The sequence below is a fragment of the Ostrea edulis genome, chromosome 1 (genome assembly GCF_947568905.1).
Source record: "Ostrea edulis chromosome 1, xbOstEdul1.1, whole genome shotgun sequence".
Classification (NCBI taxonomy): domain Eukaryota; kingdom Metazoa; phylum Mollusca; class Bivalvia; order Ostreida; family Ostreidae; genus Ostrea; species Ostrea edulis.
The window spans coordinates 48,104,327-48,126,826 of NC_079164.1; the positions used below are offsets into that span (position 1 = coordinate 48,104,327).

At 34.7% G+C, this 22,500-nt stretch overlaps 1 protein-coding gene across 12 annotated transcripts in view; it reads right to left on the reverse strand.

Annotated features, from left to right (window-relative positions):
- Nucleotides 1-1,414: 1,414 nt before the first annotated feature.
- LOC125651974 (H(+)/Cl(-) exchange transporter 7-like) overlaps nt 1,415-22,500 on the reverse strand; it is a 65,004-nt gene continuing 43,918 nt past the window's right edge. For 6 of the 12 annotated variants that reach the window (XM_048880853.2, XM_048880837.2, XM_048880872.2 and 3 more), the window contains 17 exons: nt 22,320-22,463; nt 18,492-18,578; nt 18,212-18,370; nt 17,861-17,974; nt 17,536-17,590; nt 17,148-17,208; nt 16,848-16,989; nt 15,086-15,179; nt 14,437-14,615; nt 11,122-11,145; nt 8,884-9,060; nt 8,661-8,746; nt 6,515-6,632; nt 6,237-6,305; nt 6,001-6,087; nt 5,622-5,786; nt 1,415-2,995 (listed from right to left, as the gene is read on the reverse strand). In XM_048880853.2, the coding sequence (XP_048736810.1) occupies nt 2,897-2,995; nt 5,622-5,786; nt 6,001-6,087; nt 6,237-6,305; nt 6,515-6,632; nt 8,661-8,746; nt 8,884-9,060; nt 11,122-11,145; nt 14,437-14,615; nt 15,086-15,179; nt 16,848-16,989; nt 17,148-17,208; nt 17,536-17,590; nt 17,861-17,974; nt 18,212-18,370; nt 18,492-18,578; nt 22,320-22,463 (1,860 nt within the window). In that variant the 3' untranslated portion in view covers nt 1,415-2,896. The remainder of the gene's footprint in view (nt 2,996-5,621; nt 5,787-6,000; nt 6,088-6,236; nt 6,306-6,514; nt 6,633-8,660; nt 8,747-8,883; nt 9,061-11,121; nt 11,146-14,436; nt 14,616-15,085; nt 15,180-16,847; nt 16,990-17,147; nt 17,209-17,535; nt 17,591-17,860; nt 17,975-18,211; nt 18,371-18,491; nt 18,579-22,319; nt 22,464-22,500) is intronic. The other 6 variants (XM_056152762.1, XM_048880846.2, XM_056152785.1 and 3 more) reach the window with 1 other exon arrangement.

Here is a 22,500-nt window from a genome sequence, read left to right on the forward strand (position 1 = left end):
CATCAGAACACCCTGCTGTTTTCGAAAACAAATGCTCAATGAAGAACCGCCCACTATCATGTACAGAAAACAGAGAAGCATACCTTTTGCAAAGAGCTTGAAGACGAAGAGTACAATGTGCAGTGGCCACAGAATTGAGAGACGAACAGGCAGAAATAATCTCTGCAGTGCTAGAGGGAAAAGATGCGTTTGCCAGTGCAAACTGGTTAATTTTTTTCATTCAAGCCTAAGGAAAGCATAAAAAGAAAATTAAACCTTAATTTGACGCTGCAATGTTGACTTAACTTACACTTCCTAATTTACAGTGTTTATTGAAACTATAAAATAATTTTCCTGTAAAATAATGGTATAGTAAAACATTTTCCGTAAAAGGTCATATCTCCATATATGGGAGCTGTTCGCTTATGTAATGACAAATTCTGTTAACATGGAAGCTGTACACAGCGAAATATTCAAACTTTATGTTTTAGTTTTCTTTCTATGCTAATTAAAATGGAAGTTATGCAGTTGTGAAGGTATCTTTTTTTTTGGTTGTATATTAATATGTGACATTTTACAGAAACGTATACCAAGTGCAGTACAGTTTCTATTTTGCTACATTGCGGGTATAAGGGACTCATTCTATTATTAAACCAGGTCCTTAGGACATTATCACTTTAATGGCGTCAGTGGCCTAGTGGTTAGGCTGTCAGACTCTCGACTGAAAAGTCATGGGTTCGAGTCCTGGCCGCAGCAGGGCCATCGTTGTGTCCTTGGGAAAGGCACTTTACACAAATTTCCTCACTCCACCCTAGTATAAAAGGGGTACCTGGCTATAGACCGTGAAAGATATTGTTAGAATGTTAGTGCTCTAGCGCCTGTAACAGCAGCTTGCACTGTATGCTTCCCAGGAAGCTGAGAAAGTTCTAGATTGATATACATAAGGCCTGCGGGGGTAATAATGTGTTGTAAAGTGCTTTGAGCAGCATACGCTGGAAAAGCGCTATATAAAAAACCAATCGTCATCATTAATGATATAACATTCCATCTAGCCCGGCCACAGAGTCGGATCAATTACAAAAGGTCACAGAGCGACTTGGGATAACCTAATAAAACTGCCTCGCATCTCGACATGTAATGTAATATTCAAAAATAGAAATCAGTATTGGGGCTATGAATTCTAATTCTTTGTTTCTGACTGTCTCATCTAGAAATGACAGAATTTATAGATTACTTCACAGGGGCTAAGCCCCTTTTGGGCCCAAACTCTGAATTATGGTATCACGGAGTTCGGGCCTAAAACAGGCTTAGTCCCTGTAGATTAATGAACATTCAAATTTTAGGCTAAAATGGCCTTTGTCAATCCTAGCATTCAGTTACTCTAAATATAAGTGAAAAACCTGCAGATTCACTCCAAAAACATGAGAAATGCATCCTCAGGAACACTTTTATTACCACTGATGACATTTCTTACAAAATGTAGGTAAAATTTGTTTGCAGGTATATGAAACAACAAAATTATATTAAATCAAACCAAATTAACTTAAAACAACAGGTGGATTATCAATTCTTTGTTCATAGGGAGAAAACATAGGGTCACATTTGTTGTTGGATATACATGCCATTTGTGTGATGCACAATAAAACGGTAATAAAACCAATAGAAGGTCAAACAGATACATGAATTTCACTTTTTTTTAAATGGGGAATAATTGGCAAACAATTTTTCTTGGGTACAGTGTTTATGGTCAAACTGGATACAAGGTAAATAAGACAAAAATAATTAAAATTGCGTCTAGGATTTGTTCACTTTTGAAGGCAACATCATTACAGTTTATCACAGATTGGTAAAAAGCAACAACTGCAAAAATGCATGTATACAGTACCTATCAGTAAACATTGACTAGGTTTCACAATAATCAAACCGTACTGAGGAATGGAATTGGTTTCTGAAAAATATATTTGATTTAAACAACATTCAGGACTGAGTGATAGACTGTGTCTATTCCCCTTCATCCTTGCAGCTCAACATAATATGTAAAAATTTAAACACCGTTAACAAATACGATAATGGGAAACACTGCACTATACATTACCAACCGAGAAACTGTCAACCTAAAATCTTGCACATTGAACAGGTAAAACAGTGAAAATGTTTGGCACAAATTGTTTATATATGGCATTAGAATACCCATTATGTAAAATAGTATCAACCATATAATAAAAACAGATTTCACTGGCTACAACAGTACGTGCTTGCACAGCTACACAACTGTATTGCTAGATTTCTCTATTTAACAACTAAACAACGTAATAATTAAAAAACTGTCATGGATCATGATTTAAGCCATGTAAATATTTGTCAACAATCAGGTGTATAATCTCTTGAACTTTTAAGTTTATTACCCTGCAATTACATGATGCATTTTTTTAAACAGAAGCCTGCTGCTTGTGGGTTAACAAAGACAATATTTAATTAACGATCCTTATGGAATGCATAGAGTTACGCTCCAAACACTATCTTACTCTGTTACAATATAAATTCATATACATAGCACATGTTACAACATGGAATGTAGTTTATCTTCCATTATATTTCAAACTAGCAAACACAATCATCAATAGAGCAATAAATTCCACAATTGCATAGATAACATAAACATATAAAATGCATCATTTAAAAACAAATGAATTTGCAAGTTAAAGAAGACAGCTGATGATCCACTAGCTGACGTGAAGTTAAAGATGGTGACCCGCCAGCTGATGTGGAATTCTGGAGTTGGGAGATCAGTGTGCCCGGTCCCCTGAGAACATTGAACACTACCACAGCATATCTAGCTCTACGTCAGATATAGGTTTGTTCTCTACACATGGGCTTTATCTAGACCCCTGCACTAGTAGCTACAGACACCAATCTCTCATTTGTCCTGGATTTTAAGCTGCTCTATTTTCACTAGTCCTCTCTTGGAGCCCACTCTGAATTTGGCCAAGTCTTTCCTTGTCACTATACCCACAGGCTGTACCAAAAGAAATATCTTGATTATACCAACAGATTGTAGGCTACCGAAAGATCATATCCACAGATTGTACCAAAAGAAACATTGTGTGATTATATCAACAGACTGTGCCAAAAGAAACATCGTGTGATTATACCAACAGACTGTAGGCTACCAAAAGATCATATCCACAGATTGTACCAAAAGAAACATCATGTGATTATATCAACAGACTGTGCCAAAAGAAACATTGTGTGATTAATTGTTTTTTAACAGGTGTGTCAATTTTACACTTTTCAACAATATGCAACTTATATTTGGGGAGCCATTGGCATGGTCATCCACTACAAATTGTACTAAGCATACAGGACAAGCTGTAAGCTTCAACAATCAATTAGGTACTACTGTGACATTGACCTTTGACCTGATGCTCTATTTAGAAGTGTCTTTCTGTCTGCTGGTTGAACAATGCCCTAGCTATTATGGTATACACTCTTTTTCTGACCTTGATGTTTGACCTTCAAGCCAATAGACCATCATTCACTTAACTACAGTGTCACATAATCCTAATTGAATTTGTCACTGGCCCTCAATATATATACAGTCAAACCACATTATCTAGAACTCGACGGTGCCAAGAAAATTTTTGAGATATCTGAGGGTTAGAGATATTGAGGATAAAATACATAAAGATAATGAAGTTGGGACTTCCAATTCACTTCAGCATATCCATGGTATTCAAGATATTGATGTTTAAGATACTAAGTTCAACTGTGAGTGTGTATTATTACTATTATATAATACGCCCAGTATATATATTAGGGCTGGATCAATAAATCGATTATCGATATACATCAATATCTTTTAGCAATACGATAACCGATACAGCGAGTCCCGTATTGTTTGATATATTAAGAGTGGTTTTAAGAGCGAGATTTCATGAACGAGTTAACAAATAAATTGAAAATATACGAACGAACTGTCTAAATATCATTTGCTCCATGACTGCATACAACGCAAACATGTGTCGAAAGTGTGCGCGTGGAGACGGTACCGTGGTCTCAGTTTTCAAATTTTACGTATTTGTAGCTTGAAAAAAAACAAAGTGTAACGTTTGTGGAACAGAGGTCGTAAGCCCTGGTGGTACAAGTAATTTAACAACACATTTGCGATGACATCATAAAGTTTACTGTCGGAAAAATGGCGAGAAATCTATCGATGAATGATGTATGTAGTGATCAGAGTCAAAAGTGATCTGCAGTCGCAATTTTTGTATGAAGAAATATTTGAACAAATAAATAAAGTTATAATTCATTTGTGAATATTCATCCTGAAAATAATTTCCTCTGCTGCCTTAGACTTAGAGCGGGAGATATTGTATCAGCCAGAGAGTGTGAATATGCCCTTGTTTTCATGAAGAGAAAATTATGTTAACAATATTGATAAAAGCAAATAGATAATAATTCCATGCATGATGTCTTTTATGATAAGCTAACACTATATGCAAATGAAACAAAAAGAATAGGTGACGCTTTATTTATTATTTAATCATTTTAATCCTCAAAATTAAGTGTAAATGTACATAGATTGTATCGTCAATACGTATCGGATATCATCTCTCTGTATTGCAATGCGTATCATATCGAAATTTTCCAAACGATACCCAGCCCTAATATATATACAATATCTGCTAGTGTGTGTATATTATTACTTTTATATGTATTATATTACATGTAAGAAAAGCTCCAAACACTTTCTTGAAATATTTCAATCGTGTTACCGGTCTCCTTCAGTCGTGTTTATGTATATATATAAAGTATCTGTGCTTATATGTGTGAGGCAATTGTCAACTTAAAATGAATAGGAAGCCGGCAGATACTAGTAACAAAATACTGTGTTGTGCTAGTAAGCTAGCGTGTATCTAAGTGTTGGCAAAATTTGATAAAGGAAGAGTTCTATTGAAGATTTTGATGTCAAATATCACTTTGATTTCAAGACATTTACAACATATCATGGTTATCAACATGTAAATACATGATATCAATATTGCACTTGCCAAAAATTGCTCAATTTATGTTCAAAAGTAACATGGAAGCATCTCTTGGCAATATAAAATATGACATCAGACCAAATGCACAAGACTATGTTGTAGCAGTATCACTTTGGTTCAGTTGATTTAATACCTTTCTCAGGTAAATACATACAATGGTTTAGTGTTAAATCTAGGATTTAGAGAGGGCACACATATTGTATGTTCAAAAGGGCACTTTTCATCGCGGCAAGACAATTTCGGGGCACTTTCATTGTATCATACTATGATAGTAATAGAATGATCATTTAGCCTCTTTAAAAGTTAATACATGCTGCCTTAATTTTAAACTTTTCAATCAACTTTGTGAAATAAAGAACAATTGTTTATATATATTTAAATAACAAATATTTTAAGAATTTTATAGAGAAAAAAGGGCATAGTGCAATTAAAAATGGCATGGCGCCATGTTAGTTTGCTTTAGATTTAACACTGACTAGTAGTTACTGACTATTCTTAATGAGTATTACTACAAATAAAATTTCTAAAACAATGTATAAACTGTTTATGACCATACACAACCAGGTACCCCTGGTCCTTTTGAAGATGTACACCTACCACATTTTTCTCATCTGTCACAATGAGATGTCGGAGTCCCAGTCCTCGGAACAGGTTGAATACCCGTGACAGAGAGAATTTCTTCTCCACAGTATAGGGTGAGGGGTTATAGTAGGGCTTAAGATCTATTACGTAGCTCTTCTCTTCATCTGATAAGTCGATTTCCTGAGGAATACAATGGATGAGTAAATATAATGTTTAACAGATTCTATAAACAAGATCTCAGTTTTTTATTTTCCATAGAAAACTGAGGTGAAAACTGGAACAGATCTGGAAATCCATGATAACTGCACTGCATGATATCTTTATTCTCTTGTATAGGACCAAAGACGTAAAATACTTACTAACACATTGAGAACAACAGATGTAGATTACTTACTGACACTTTGAGATAAACTGGGTAGAAATCCCGGAAGTCTTTAATGGTAATATTCCGAGGTGGTACCTGACCCTCAGGACAGAATATCTGCCAACAAATTGAGCTATTACTATCATGATCTGTGACATTTACATAAAAAAATTAAAACTTTGAAAGTTTCAAAATGTTATTCCCTAACAACATTTACAAAGGGGAAATATGAATTGTAGCCTTGATTCTGGATGTGTAAAACAAACCTTTTTCTTCAGTAGAACTAGTAGTTGACTCCTGAGAATAAGTCCCTTTAACTTGCCTTTTCCTGTAGTCTGTATGAATGAACAGATATTGACAAATATACCTCTCATTCACCAAAACAGTAGTTAGTACATGTATATCAACATTTTATAAAATGTAACATCTTATAAAAGATCATAAATTAATTTTTCCGAAAAAAATGCTTACTTTGATTGCAAACTTTTTTTTTTTAAAAATGATAAATTGTTTGCTGTTGAACTGCTAGAATGCTGATACTGACCAAAGAATCGTCTTCAATGACCGGGAATCCACAAAAAGTCTCATCCTTCAGCATCTCATACACAGTTTCTACTTTCTCCTTTGTCTTAAATGTGGCAAGTGGAGCACTCATAACATCACTACAACAGAAGAGATCAGAACACTCATAACATCACTACAACAGAAGAGATCAAAGCACTCATAACATCACTACTACAGAAGAAATCAAAGCACTCATAACATCACTACAACAGAAGAGATTGGAGCACTCATAACATCACTACTATAGAAGAGATCAGAATACTCATAACATCACTACAACAGAAGAGATCAGAACACTCATAACATCACTACAACAGAAGAGATTGGAGCACTCATAACATCACTACTACAGAGGAGATCAGAGCACTCATAACATCACTACAACAGAAGAGATCGGAACACTCATAATATCACTACAACAGAAGAGATCGGAGCACTCATAACATCACTACAACAGAAGAAATCGGAGCACTTATAACATCACTACAACAGAAGAAATCAGAATACTCATAACATCACTACTACAGAAGAGGTCAGAACACTCATAACATCACTACAACAGAAGAGATCAAAGCACTCATAACATCACTACAACAGAAGAGGTCAGAGCACTCATAACATCACTACTACAGAAGAGATCAGAATACTCATAACATCACTACAACAGAAGAGATCAGAGCACTCATAACATCACTACTATAGAAGAGATCAGAACACTCATACCATCACTACAACAGAAGAGATCAGAACACTCATAACATCACTACTACAGAAGAGGTCAGAACACTCATAACATCACTACAACAGAAGAGATCAGAGCACTCATAACATCACTACAACAGAAGAGATCAGAGCACTCAAAACATCACTACAACAGAAGAGATCAGAACACTCATAACATCACTACAACAAAAAAGATTAGAGCACTCATAACATCACTACAACAAAAAAGATTAGAGCACTCATGACACATGAATTTCCTATGTAAAACTTCAAACCTGTCCTAACTGCAGGGGTCGTTGTTTGAACATTACAAATTTAAATCTACACCATTTGAAGTTATTTTCAAATTCTAGCAATGTGGTCCTTGAATGGAAACTTTTTTAAAGAATTGTTCTACTTATTCTTACTAGATGTAAAACTTCAAACTCCTTTTATCTTGGGTAATGCCTGGTTCCCACTGTTATGTGATCCGTTATGTTATGAATGCCACAATTAACCATTTGTAGCTGATAGCGGAAGTTTTGTGGAATTTCAGGTTTTGATATGAGATGATGCGAGTTAATCCCTTCTTATATGATTTGTTGTGCTTTATATGTAATAATAGGTAAGTTTCAGGTGATATGATGGGTCACGATCTGAACACCCCCGTTCAGATACGATCACATACATCTGATAAGATTGTCCTTATTAAGTTCACATTTGGACCTCGATCTCACACGATCATCAATATCCAGGTTCCCGATTTGAAACAATCATGTATGTGCAGATACGTTACAATAAGTTAATCACGAACCGATGAGCTATGTTGGGATACGATTGTGATTGTGATGTCTTTCCTGATCAGGATCAAAGATGAGAAGATGATCACTGTTTGAGGTATATGATTGGACCCCAACAGGTATATATACATTAGGGCTGCAACGGGTACCCGAAATAACTGAAAACCAGGATTATAAGAACTGAAAATTAATCGTGTTGATCGTAGAAAATATTTTGACAGTCGAAGAATTTTCTATGATTAGCACGATTGTCATGATTGACGCCAAGATATTATCCACGACTAAGATCACGATTTCAATTGTGCCGCAAATTGTGATGGTGGAAACTTAGCATAAGGTAAAAACTAAAAAGGGGAAGATTCAATTGCATGGTAGTATGCCATTTATACATAATGTGGAATCATTAGATTTTGTGGGGGTTCAGTTTTCGAGGATTTCATGGAAACCTGTATCTTATGAATTTGAAACCACAATGAAACACTCAAAATATTTCATGTTTCACTGTAGAGAAACCATATCCATGAAATAACATCTCAACGAAACTTTTAAATCTAAACAATCCACGAAAATTGAGTGCCAGGAATTTAAATGATTTCACAGTCGTACAAAATCTAGTGGACTTACCTTGCCCTCAGGTCCTCACATAGTGGAGGAGACTCAAAAGGTAACGTGGGGATTCCCATCACCTCCACATTCATGTCATACAAACCCTGTCATTAAAAAATTAACACTGAGATAAAATAAACTCCTGCCAATCAGGAATGAAGGACTCAAAATTTATAATCCATCATCTTAGATTTTTCCATACATTGTCAATATGAAAATCAAAGTCTTCATGTAGACTTACAGTGGTGATGAAATCTCCCACCCACTTGGAGATCATCAAGACAATCATGATAGGAAGTCCAAAGGAGATATCATCTGTACATTCCACAATTATAACAGTCAGACTGATGGTGGTCCGTAGAATCCCACCTAGCTGGCTGGCTGCCCCGATCAGCGCAAACTTGCCCACATCTAGCTGCTATCAATTTTTTTTAAAAAAATCTGATGTTAATAATGTCATCAAAAGAGAAATTACTCTATATCATGTATATACTGTCCAAAATATCCAAAACTACAATACATTTTTTCTAATTCAATATACAGTAAAACACACTTATAAAAAATATGCTTGCTTACAACGAATTGATGCTTATAGCGAAGTGATATTTATTCCACTATACAATGAAAACAATGAAAATTTGTATTGGATATAATGAAGTTTTGTTATAACAAACTGTTTTTCACTGGCCCTGAAGGTTCGCTACAATAGTGTTAGACTGTATATATTGTCAATTTCTACTTGCAGAATGAGAAACTTTTTAAAATTGTAGAATGCCTATATCATGCTAAATATTTTAAAAAGATCATAATGCAAAGATTGGAATAAGACTGAGTGTTTAATCATACTGACACAGTAATAATGAAATTATCATACAACAAGATCAATCAAGTACGACTGTCATTTTCTACAGTCAACTCAGATTTTTCATAAAGTCTAAACATTCATTTATAGTTGTGCTTGATATCAATATTTGAAGAAGCATCCATCAAAGAATAGTCATAACAAAAAGGTAAGTACAAAAAGGTAAGTGAGAAACAGAAAATAACAACGGAAACTACAACCATGAAAGCTTTAAAAATGAACTCGTTAACAAATACAAAAAAATAATACAAAATCTATGAGAAAATACAGCAGCTTTAAATAAGACACAAGCAACATCGTACATACCTAAATACAGTGGGAAGGACAAAAAGACAATATCAAAATATTACATGTCTTGTAAGGTAACGTAAAATTATCAACCTGCGAAAAACCATTGTTGATTGAGGCGAAGCCAAGCAATCCCTTATCTGCTATCACTGGGTTCCATGTAAATGAGAAAGATTACGCACCTTCTCAGAACACAACATCAATGAAGCCACAAAAGCACCACATCAACTGGTACTATGGGCATGGACTTGAGTGGGTGGGGGGGGGGGGGGGGTGTGTGTGTGTAAAAAATCAGCGACAAATGTACTTCAGCTTCTTGCAACAACTCATCATTATGATGCACATTTTCATTACAATTCAACAAGTTGGTTAGTCTGTCCCATTAAAAACATATATAATTTCCAAACACTTCCAAACAACAGACCATTTTTTTAATTATGTTCCCCATCAACAACACAAGAATATTAGTGGCTAATCTGCTTTACAACTAACACATTTTCACTGCACTGCATCTATGCAAAGAAGTATTCCATACTTAAGCAGCACTTTCATGCACAAGCACTGGTCTTGTTTTAGAAGTCCCATATCAACACATTAGCAACAGTTATGTTTTGCAGTATAAACTGGAGCATCTTATGTAGCAGTTTGTCTCCTTGTTCTATTTTCAAATTTCAAAAAAATTTCCTTTCTCTGTATATTTTGCTGAGCCTATATTGATTTTTTTTTATAAGCATACACTAGCTAGTAAAATGTATTATACATTTATAGGATTTTCATGAGGTCAACACATGTTTTGATTAACCATGGCATATTGTGGGAGGTTTTTCTGATGCTTGCTCTATGCTGAAACTGTTTAAAAGTCGTGAGTTTTGAATTTAAAAAAAAAAAGCATTTAAAAAAAAATAATTCATCGTTTTTTTTATTATCTGATAAAAGAAAAAAAAAACCTGCCCCTTTCATTTATTTTTTACCACGTTGGCCTTAGAGCCAAGTAATTAATTTTTTCTAAGAATAATCATCATACCATCTTTGCACTATAAATTTATATTGGTTATCTATTTACAATAAAAAATTCAAAAAGTATGTCTTTCCTATCTACACTAGCCACTTTATACATTCAAACTTTAAAATCTATGTAGACAGGAGCATTAACTGATAGAAACAATCTCACAGCATGATTAAACCCCTGGTAACTGCTCTATCCTAAAAAACAATTGGGACAGTTTCTAAAATCCTCAATAAGGATTCACAGTAACAAATTGTTACATTTTTTTCATACAGGAAAATAAACCAATGAAGAGAAACTGCTATATAAGATCATGACCTTACCTTGATCAGCGTGCTATTGGCTGCCTTATGTGTACAGTAACTATAGTTATGTCATCTTGTATGTCAATTGACATCTTTCTTAATCAGTAATACATAACAACATACAATTGAAACATCACTAATAGGTAATGCTGAAATACAACTTGCTACAGAGAAGAAATTGACATCCTAAAGTATTTGTTTCCAAGATATGGTAACTGGACTGACTTAAAGAGACTAATACCTCATGAGACACGCCCAAAATGTGTAAAATATTGCATACTGACATTTTGTAACAAACAAGTATTTGGAGTTTCTATTGCTAAAACAATATGTGTCCTCTAAAAACAATTTCCCCCATCCAGAAACAAATCTTGTATAAAGGTCCTAGCTTTTATAAAAGTGGGTCAATCGTATTGAAATTCACCCAGTTTACTCGTCAATAATTCATTTTCTAGAAAGCTAAATTGTGACTTTTATACCAATACCTCAAAGCACAACCTAAAAAGGTGTGGAAAATGTAATGTGCAAAAAGGCTGTAAGTTCTATAAAAGGGGTCAACAGCAATTATTCAAATATGTTCTGTAGTTCTTTATTAATAAGCAGGAATACAGGAATTTTCATATCAGTATCTCAAAGCATGACAAAAATAAGAGGCCTAAGGGCCACAATGCTCACCCAGACAGTTGCACTTTCCCCATGTAAAACATTTAATCCCAGTTATGGTCCCACTCTTGGCTTGTGGAACATGAACTTGAGTCTACTCTACATGTGGACTCTGGAATAGTAATTTGACATACCCTTGTGGTTCTTAATGGGAATATTTTTATGCAATCTTCCAAGTTATGACCATGAAAATGTATTCTTGTGGTTTTGAGTAGATTTGCAAGACCCCCACCTATGACCCCACCCTGTCTCCAGGGAGTTTAAACAAACTTAAATCTCCATTGTATACAGAAGCTTCTTCAAACCAATAAATAGTAATCAATGTTGAACTATGTTACTGGGGATTTATTTTTACTTAAATATAACAGATACTTCAATACAAGCAACTTCAATATAAGTGGAGAAGACCATATATGGTTCATGAGATAAAGTTGAAAAATGTGAAAAGTTTGCAGTGACATCAGACAAGTCTTAATCAGAAAAGCTTTGTTGAGGAAGGCTTTAATCTTATTTCCTAAATCACTGTGGTCTGGGATCAAAACAAATCCTCTGGTCCTCTCACTCAATTATGATCTAACACTCTTTGAATTTCAGAAGTTGACAGGCAGGTATATAACGCGATTCCTAAATTCCTCACATTTTGTAGGGATGAGGGAGGGGAGATGAATCTTCTTTTGCACATAGGTAAGACAACTCTAGTGATTATGTTATTAAAACAGTCTTTGTGCAAAAAATGCACATGCTATGTAACAAAATTAACCCACATGAAATTCAAGTTCCATTGTTTCACTAGCATAATAAGCTGTATCTCATCAGAAAATTTACAGGAAAGTAATCTCACAATAAAGATTTTCTCTTATTTGTAAACACTACTTAGATTCCTGTCTACTCAAAATTCATATGAAGCCAGGAGCAAAAGATCATATTCCACACAAAAATACAATGGATATACAATGTTTTTTAAACATTATTTTCAACTACAATTACGCAATTCAGCAATATCACATCAGAAAAGTGAAAAGATAATAGAATATAACCCTATACATACAAGCAGTCTTAAAAGCCTTTTATACAGTGAAACCCCTTCCTACCGGCAAGCTGTCAGATTGATTAAATGGGTGGCTGGTTTACTGAAAATTGACAACTGAAGGAGTTGTGTCCCTTATCTAAAGCTTATACTGTTCACCATCTGCATTGCTATTGATTTTCTTTTGATGATTGCTGACATGAATTTTAAGAAATCTTACCAAGACTTCTTATGCGTGCAATTTAAAAGATATTTTACTGATCATAATCAGAATTATAAATAACATAATATTTTAACAATGTATGTCTCTAACATGCAGCAACTATTAATGCTCTTTTCAATAATTCCTGATTGCATAAAGCAGTAATGAAAAATATTCCATTTCAGAAATAGATTTCCAAGTTGACTTAAAGGGGCATGGATATGATTTGAGCTAAAAAAAAATATATTTGATTTCCATTTTTAATGTTTAAATTGCCTAACTAAGGCATTTCTAATGATCAGCAAAAATTTGAATATCAGTTATCGAGGTACATGGGAGATACAGAGCTCACAATTTTTTATGTAAACAAGGCTCATGCAATGTTTTTGTTAAAGTATTTTGTTTAAAGCTGATTTTTCAATTTACAAGTTAATTCTGAACATAATTTCTGGTGTTTGGCACATCTTATTTTGTTTTAAACATGCTATTTTCTATCGAGCAATCTATATGTAAGCAAAAACATGGCATGATATTTGTTTACATTACAAAGAATTGTGAGTGCTGTATCTCACTTGTAACTCAAAAACTGATATTCAAATTTTGGTTGGCCATTAGAAATACGTTAGTTAAGCACTGTAAACAATAAAAATGGAAAAATTAAATTTTCAGCTCAACCATGTCCATGCCCCTTTAACTAAAAATGTAAACATTAAAAACGGAATTGCACACAGCGATTCATTTGGTAGACAGCGATTCCTTCTCAATTTATCATACGTTTATTATTCTTTTAATTCTACTGGATATTCTTTTAAAATTCATTATGAATCTAGTTACATAGGAAATCTAAGATACCATGAGGTCTATAACGTTAAATAATGTTTACACCATTCATGTTTAGTTTCACAGAGTGATGCATTACATCTTTTAAAATATTTGGGATCTACATGGATTAATTATTACAAAATATTTGTGAACATTGACATAAAAAAAAAAAATTGTGAATATTGACATTAAAAAATAAGCAAATCCAACAGTCACATATTAAATTTATCTTTTCACTTATTATGTTATCTGGGATAAACAAACAGAAGGAGGAATGCAAATGTGGACCATGCATCAGAAATTAACACCTCCAGCCATGGGGATATCAAATATGTTGCTTCTAACAAAATCACTAAACAGTTGCTGGTTTTGTGAGAAAGTATTTCCTTTTGTTTGTTAACAGTAAATCTTTAAAAGGGGGGGGGGGGGGTGGTGATGTGCCTAGTATTACAACCGATTTAAAAGGGGTGGAGGGGGATAGGGAGTTAGTTTTTCAGAGGGGCAGGTATTGAGGAGTTTCACATTGAAATAAAGATGAAAACAGATCAGTTATACTAGTAGCTGAATTCCACCTACTACACAAAAAATCTAAGAACTGCACAAAACAGTGATCGCTTACCAGGTTAGGGTTGTCTGGCATCATGTAGGCTACTCCAATACCAATTAGCCTCCCCCAGGCAGCACCAATAGCCAGCGAGGGGATAAAAACACCACTGGACACACTTAGACCATACGTCCACACCCCAAGTACAAAGAAAATCAGGACAAATGCAACTAGACTGGCTGGATTATGACTCTCTGCAATTACAGGCACACCATACAGTATCACAATACTGGTACTCAACTCTACACATCTCTGAATAATCAATTGTTTGTACATTTACAAAAGATACATCAATTTTTCATAGTACCGGTAGATACATGTATTCATTATTTGCAATATGAAATGGCCTACGACACAGAAAATACCTATGAAATATCCTTATCAAAATATAATGATGAAATGAAATTCATAGACATAAATTTTATAAAGTGGTAGTTCACTAAACATTCCGCCCAGCCAGGTCACATTAGAACTAACATTTCTGCAAATTCACTAGACATGCAAAGTGAAAAAAAAAAAGATTAACGAACCCTAAGGAGAGTGACTACAGCAAATGAAATCTGTAAACAACCACATACTATATTCCTGCATGTAATATAACTCACTAAAAACTGGTAATGAATTAGGGCTATGACATCCCTTTTGAATTAAACTGATAACTCACCAAACGGGTCGTGAAGCAGGGCCTTAAGACACCCCTCTGGAGTGGTGAGAAATAAGGTGGACAAGCTGTTGTGTTTCTTGTCTGTACAGTATACCTGCAAAGTTTCATTAACAATGTAATTTATGAAATATTCAGAGTATTACCAATAATTCAGCCCTGTTAAAAAGAGTCTAATTCAAGGATATCACTTACTACTGCTGTGTCAGTGTCTGAGAACTCTCTGACTTACTGAATCTGTTACTGACCACTGATGGATTTACAGACACCACTTACTGACCACTGACTGATTTACAGACACCACATACTGAATCTGTTACTGACCACTGACTGATTTATAGACACCACTTACTGAATCTGTTACTGACCACTAACTGATTTATAGACACCACTTACTGACCACTGACTGATTTATAGACACCACTTACTGAATCTGTTACTGACCACTGACTGATTTATAGACACCACTTACTGACCACTGACTGATTTACAGACACCACATACTGAATCTGTTACTGACCACTGACTGATTTATAGACACCACTTACTGACCACTGACTGATTTATAGACACCACTTACTGACCACTGACTGATTTACAGACACCACTTACTGAATCTGTTACTGACCACTGACTGATTTATAGACACCACTTACTGAATCTGTTACTGACCACTGACTGATTTATAGACACCACTTACTGACCACTGACTGATTTACAGACACCACTTACTGAATCTGTTACTGACCACTGACTGATTTATAGACACCACTTACTGACCACTGACTGATTTACAGACACCACTTACTGAATCTGTCACTGACCACTGAGTGATTTATAGACACCACTTATTGACCACTGACTGATTTACAGACACCACTTACTGAATCTGTTACTGACCACTGACTGATTTATAGACACCACTTACTGACCACTGACTGATTTATAGACACCACTTACTGAATCTGTCACTGACCACTGACTGATTTATAGACACCACTTACTGACCACTGACTGATTTACAGACACCACTTACTGAATCTGTCACTGACCACTGAGTGATTTACAGACACCACTTACTGAATCTGTTACTGACCACTGACTGATTTACAAACATGACTTACTGACCACTGAGTGATTTACAGACACCACTTACTGAATCTGTTACTGACCACTGACTGATTTATAGACACCACTTACTGAATCTGTTACTGACCACTAACTGATTTACAAACATGACTTACTGACCAATGACTGATTTACAGACACCACTTACTGACCACTGACTGATTTATTAAAACACCACTTACTGACCACTGACTGATTTATTAAAACACCACTTACTGGCCACTGACTGATTTACAGACATCACTGACTGATTTACAGACACCACTTACTGACCACTAACTGATTTACAGACACCACTTACTGACCACTGACTGATTTACAGACACCACTTACTGACCACTAACTGATTTACAGACATCACTTATTGTGTCAGTTACTGACCACTGACTGATTTACAGACACCACTTACTGACCACTGACTGATTTACAGACCTCACATACTGAGTCAGTTACTGACCACTGACTGATTTACAGACACCACTTACTGACCACTGACTGATTTACAGACATCACTTACTGAGTCAGTTACTGACCACTGACTGATTTACAGACACCACTTACTGACCACTGACTGATTTACAGACATCACTTACTGAGTCAGTTACTGACCACTGACTGATTTACAGACACCACTTACAGCTGCAGTGACAGCATGGCTGTCGAATGGGGCTTTATCTGTACAGTCATTGATTCCCACCAGTAACCCAAATGCAACTGCTGCAGACACCACTGCCACTAGTCCAGCTTCTACAACCTTGATCCAATTCTTGTTCAAATATCTACAAAACAGACAGCAAGTGAAAGAGTGACCCAACAGGAAACTCCACAATAACACAGATTCACCGAATCATTAGAGTTTCATACTCGAATTTCTCCATTTTTCAATGCTGAATAAAGGTACATGTATGTAAAAAATATATGAGAGCTGAATATCTACCTTTTTCTAAACACAGTGAGTTTGTAATTCATCACCACAAAAAGAGCACCAGAAAGCCCACCTAGTAAAAAAGTCTTTGTTTAGTTTGGAATTCATTCAAAATACATCAATCTCTGCTGTGAATTCACACTACTTAATGATAGCTTTTATACATCAAGCTTTCTTTGATATAAAATTATATTTAATCTGCACTGAAAAGGCAATAGGATTGTTTGATTAGCACTTGCATGTTAACAACATGAATCACATGAGAGAATTCATCAAATATTATGCTGTTAAATGCCATAGTATTTAAATATATTATTATATTTAATTGATTAAAAAATTCACATTGTATTCAAACATATCATTATATTCAATTGTTTAAAAATTCACTATGTTACATTACCTACAACTGCCATGAATATAAAAAATGGAATTTCAATCAGGTCAAACTTTAAATCCTATAAAAAAAGGAGATGGTTTCATTTAGTTTTTGTGATATACAATTCAAATATTAAGTTTTGAAATCCATTGCAACATTTAATGCTATGTCATATAATGACTATCAGATCGTCCTGTGTAAGCTGGACTTACAGAGTACAATTTATGCATTATATCCTTTTGCTTACATTTTTATGACTCATACAAATTAAAGTGTATTCAAAATCATTAATGTAAAAACAAGGTAATCTGTTCAACATGTATGTAACAGAATGTAACTGACAACTTACAAACTTGAAAGCATTAAAGCGGATGAGACCAGGGTCTGTTAGTTTGGTTGGATCCCCATTTATGGCACTGATTAAAAAGTTTGTGGCAAAACAAGCGACCATAGAGGAGAAAAACTGTAAAGTAATAAAAAAATAATTTTAATACCATAAATCATACTTGTATGTTACTTTATTTCATCATCAGTATCAACTGATGAAATTACATGTACACTGTGTATCGTATTTCTTTATTCTTGAATACATATTGCATATATGTTTGAATCAGATGAACCTAGAGGTATCAAAGTGTTTGATGATTTGGATAAACAGGGTAAAGAAATTATATATTATAGGCAATAAATGCACACTTACAACTCTCCATGTAAGATCTTGATTCCAAAAACTAGCTGCTTCCTCTAAACTGAAAAGTGTTCCCCCGATCGGGGCCCCGAAAGCTGAGGACACCCCAGACGCAGCTCCTCCAGCCACAAAATCTCGGATTTCATGATCGTTTCGAAAGACTGAATAGAACTATGAAACATATATACATTACATGTTTGTAAAGTATTCATATATATGGTCACTGGACTTTTTAAGTTTATTGTTAAATATATCAATATTCCTCCATTCTCTATGTACTGACAGTACTCACACTAATAGACTTCCCACCACAGAAATTGATCCTCCCCCGTCCCAGTCCTGCTGCTATGATGCTGCCCGAGTGTGCCATTGGCCCTTCCTACAACAAACATGTCCCTCTATCAGTCTCATAAATACTTGAATCCTCATGTCTTGGCCCATCTCTAATCTGTTTTAAAAGACTTCCGAGCTACAAAGGTTTTTGAGATTGGTTGCTTTATAAAGTCTATCCAAATATTCCTGTAGCTTTCCTTACTGTTACAACTTCTATCGTACACCCTTTCATTGATAAAATCAGCTTTAAATCAACCCACAACCATTCCAATTACTAACCCAAGAACAGCATCCTGCAGAGCATGCATTCTGGTGAATACAAATATCCCCATGCTCAAAATATGTATACAGCATGCCATGGCGCTATCAATGTTGTGTGGACACAAAAGGATAACTCCAGCAATTAATTCTCTGACAAACAATTCATAGTCAGCTCCAAGTCCAGCGACTGGAGATTTCATTTTAACAAGTCCAGTACTTGGAGATTTCATTTTAACGTATTTTACTGCGAATTAGACAAAAGGATTGGATACAAGTTACAAACTTAGAGAAGCATCTCCATTAAATAACGCAATCACGTATATGCCATCCATACAATGTACAAGTAACTATAAAAATATTCATAAGTGGGAAAATATAGACAGAGAAGTCCAATACCATCATAATGTCTATCGCTTAAATTGTAATAATGCTAGAACATTAATTTGAAGCAAAATCAAAATGACAATGTCAGAAAAGCTTCATAATCTCCACTCCTGAAAGAGATCTATCATTCCACATTTTTAAATACCTGGTAAAACAAATGTTGTTCACAAATAATGAATTATCCATCATGGAAAATCTTGCACTTAATAAGTATTTATTACAAACAAAAAAAGAAATGACAGGCATTCCCTTGAAGATCACATGCACTTTTTGGACTAGTAATAATATTGCAATAGATCTATATAAGTCAGATTTCAAAATACAGTTAGGCCTTAATTTCATAAGAATTATATTTGAGAGATGCTTTCCTACAGCGAAGTAATTGGGTGTTTTCCTCATATATGTTTTTTGAAACTGATAATTGATGTTTGTTTTCCTTATTACACTGCTTATCGAAATTCATCTGCCAACAGCTTGTGGTATAAATGAATTTTTAAATATTTTTTATCTGAAAAATGGTACATTGTAGACTGAAGGGTTACATGCTTTATTATTACAAGTGGCATTTCTGATAGTTTGAACTACATTTTGGTATTTTCATTGAAGATTAAATCAAACAAGAAAACTGCTCTGAGGTTAGCATTCTTATGAAACATCAAATATATTCAAGAGAACCAACACCAACCACACATTTCATGTGTAACACTAATATTGACGATACATTTGATGTGTAACACTAAATTGACCACAAATTTGATGCGTAACACTAATATTGACCACACATTTGATGTGTAACACTGATACTGACCACACATTTGATGTGTAACACTAATATTGACAACACATTTGATGTGTAACACTGATATTGACCACACATTTGATGTGTAATACTAATATTGACGATACATTTGATGTGTAACACTAATATTGATGGCACAAATGATGTGTAATACTAATATTGACGGCACACTTGAGGTGTAACACTAATATTGACCACACATTTGATGTGTAACACTAATATTGACAACACATTTGATGTGTAACACTGATACTGACCACACATTTGAGGTGCAACACTAATATTGACGATACATTTGATGTGTAACACTAATATTGACAACACATTTGATGTGTAACACTGATATTGACCACACATTTGATAATTAACACCGATATTGACCACATATTTGATGTGTAACACTGATATTGACCACACATTTGATGTGTAACACTGATATTGACCACACATTTGATGAGTAACACTGATATTGACCACACATTTGATGTGTAACACTGATATTGACCACACATTTGATGTGTAACACTAATATTGACGACACATTTGATGTGTAACGCTTACATTGACCACACATTTGATAATTAACACCGATATTGACCACATATTTGATGTGTAACACTGATATTGACCACACATTTGATGTGTAACACTGATATTGACCACACACTTGATGAGTAACACTGATATTGACCACACATTTGATGTGTAACACTGATATTGACCACACATTTGATGTGTAACACTAATATTGACGACACATTTGATGTGTAACGCTTACATTGACCACACATTTGATAATTAACACTAATTTGACCACACATTTATAGTGAAGAAGTGACATTGACCACACATTTGATGTGTAACACTGATATTGACCACACATTTGATGTGTAACACTGATATTGACCACACATTTGATGTGTAACACTGATATTGACCACACATTTATAGTGAAGAAAGGACATTGACCAAACTTTGGATTTCATTTCAGTTCTGTTTCATGTTACAATAATGATATGAAATTAAAGTCTATGATTAAGTAACTAAAAAGACTGTAACATTTAATGGTTACCTCTAGATCCACCCACTCACCTTCTTATAACATGTAAACACTAAAACTGACTTTGATGGGCAAATATTGAGAATAAGAGAGCTTGCTGACAAATACATGACTTGACATGGTTAATCTCATGCAATCAAAATTATTCTGAACTGCCAGAATCCAGCACCATAACGCCATACATACATTCATGCAAGATATTTTGCTTGCGGACTTTGTTAGACAGTGGTTGACATTACAGAGCAAGCATATCAGTTGAAAGGCTAGGGTCCATGTTGTCAGTAGGAGGTATGTTGTGAGAGGTTAGTTCTTGACACGTAAGACTACTCACTTGAATCGATGGACTGTTGGACAGATATTGAAGTTAACATCAATCCAGCATAATACACATTGATGTGTATTTGTTAGGTAGGGGGCCAATGAATTTGCAAACTAAAAGGACATGCCCAAGCACTGAAATCAATAATTATAATGGTGCATTTAGGCTGAACTAGGTTTGGTTTATAAATGAATAAATTAGTCAATCAATTAGATAGGTCAACACTAAAAGACTTAGAAGACTGGTATGATAATGTACATACTGCCCTCAGGATTCCAATATCTTTACATATAAACCTATAGTCGGCTAAGAATTTAGCTTCTTCTATCTCATCTTCTACTTTTTCTGGATTTCCATTTATAGTGTTTGTTTACTCTGGATAGAAATCACACTTTGATATATATATATGTGTGTGTCTGTCTGTCCGTCCGTCCGCCCGCCTGCCCCCCTGCCTGCATGTATTATGTATGTATGAATATCATATCCTAACTTAATTATTGAAAACAGAGCAATTCTACAATGTGCATGTGTGAAATCCACAAAATTCAACAGCCAATTTTCTTCATCTGCACAAAGCTTAAATTGGTTGATATGGTAAATACAGAATTTACCTATAATCCCAAAGATATGGTAATTATCAATTATATTGTCCAAACCTACATGTCTAACTATTTCCAGGATTGTCAATTGAAATCAATTGAGGTAATCTTTTGGTGCATATATGTTAGATTACTTTGAATGAAATTTCATTATTAAAGCTCAAATGTTGATGCTTAAATGCTTGTATCCCATCTTGCAACTGAATAGACAAAAAATGTACCTTTGATAATTTGAATGTTAATTTGTACAAGGAATTATGAAAGATGAAAATGATTCAAACTGACAAGTCCTAAAAATTTGCAGAAGAAGTCAAACTCCATCAAACACACACATCAAAAACTGACACACAATAACACAGCATTACCTTTCCACAGGCCAGACCCCCCAGAATGGACAGGACTACACCCAATGTCTTGGCCACAAAGGCTCGGAATGTCAGCAATCCTGGAATCTTGACTCCATTGAGGTACGCCTTGATATATGGGATACCACTGCCAGCTGCCATTGGCTGTAAATATATATTTTATTTATAACTGTGAGATTCT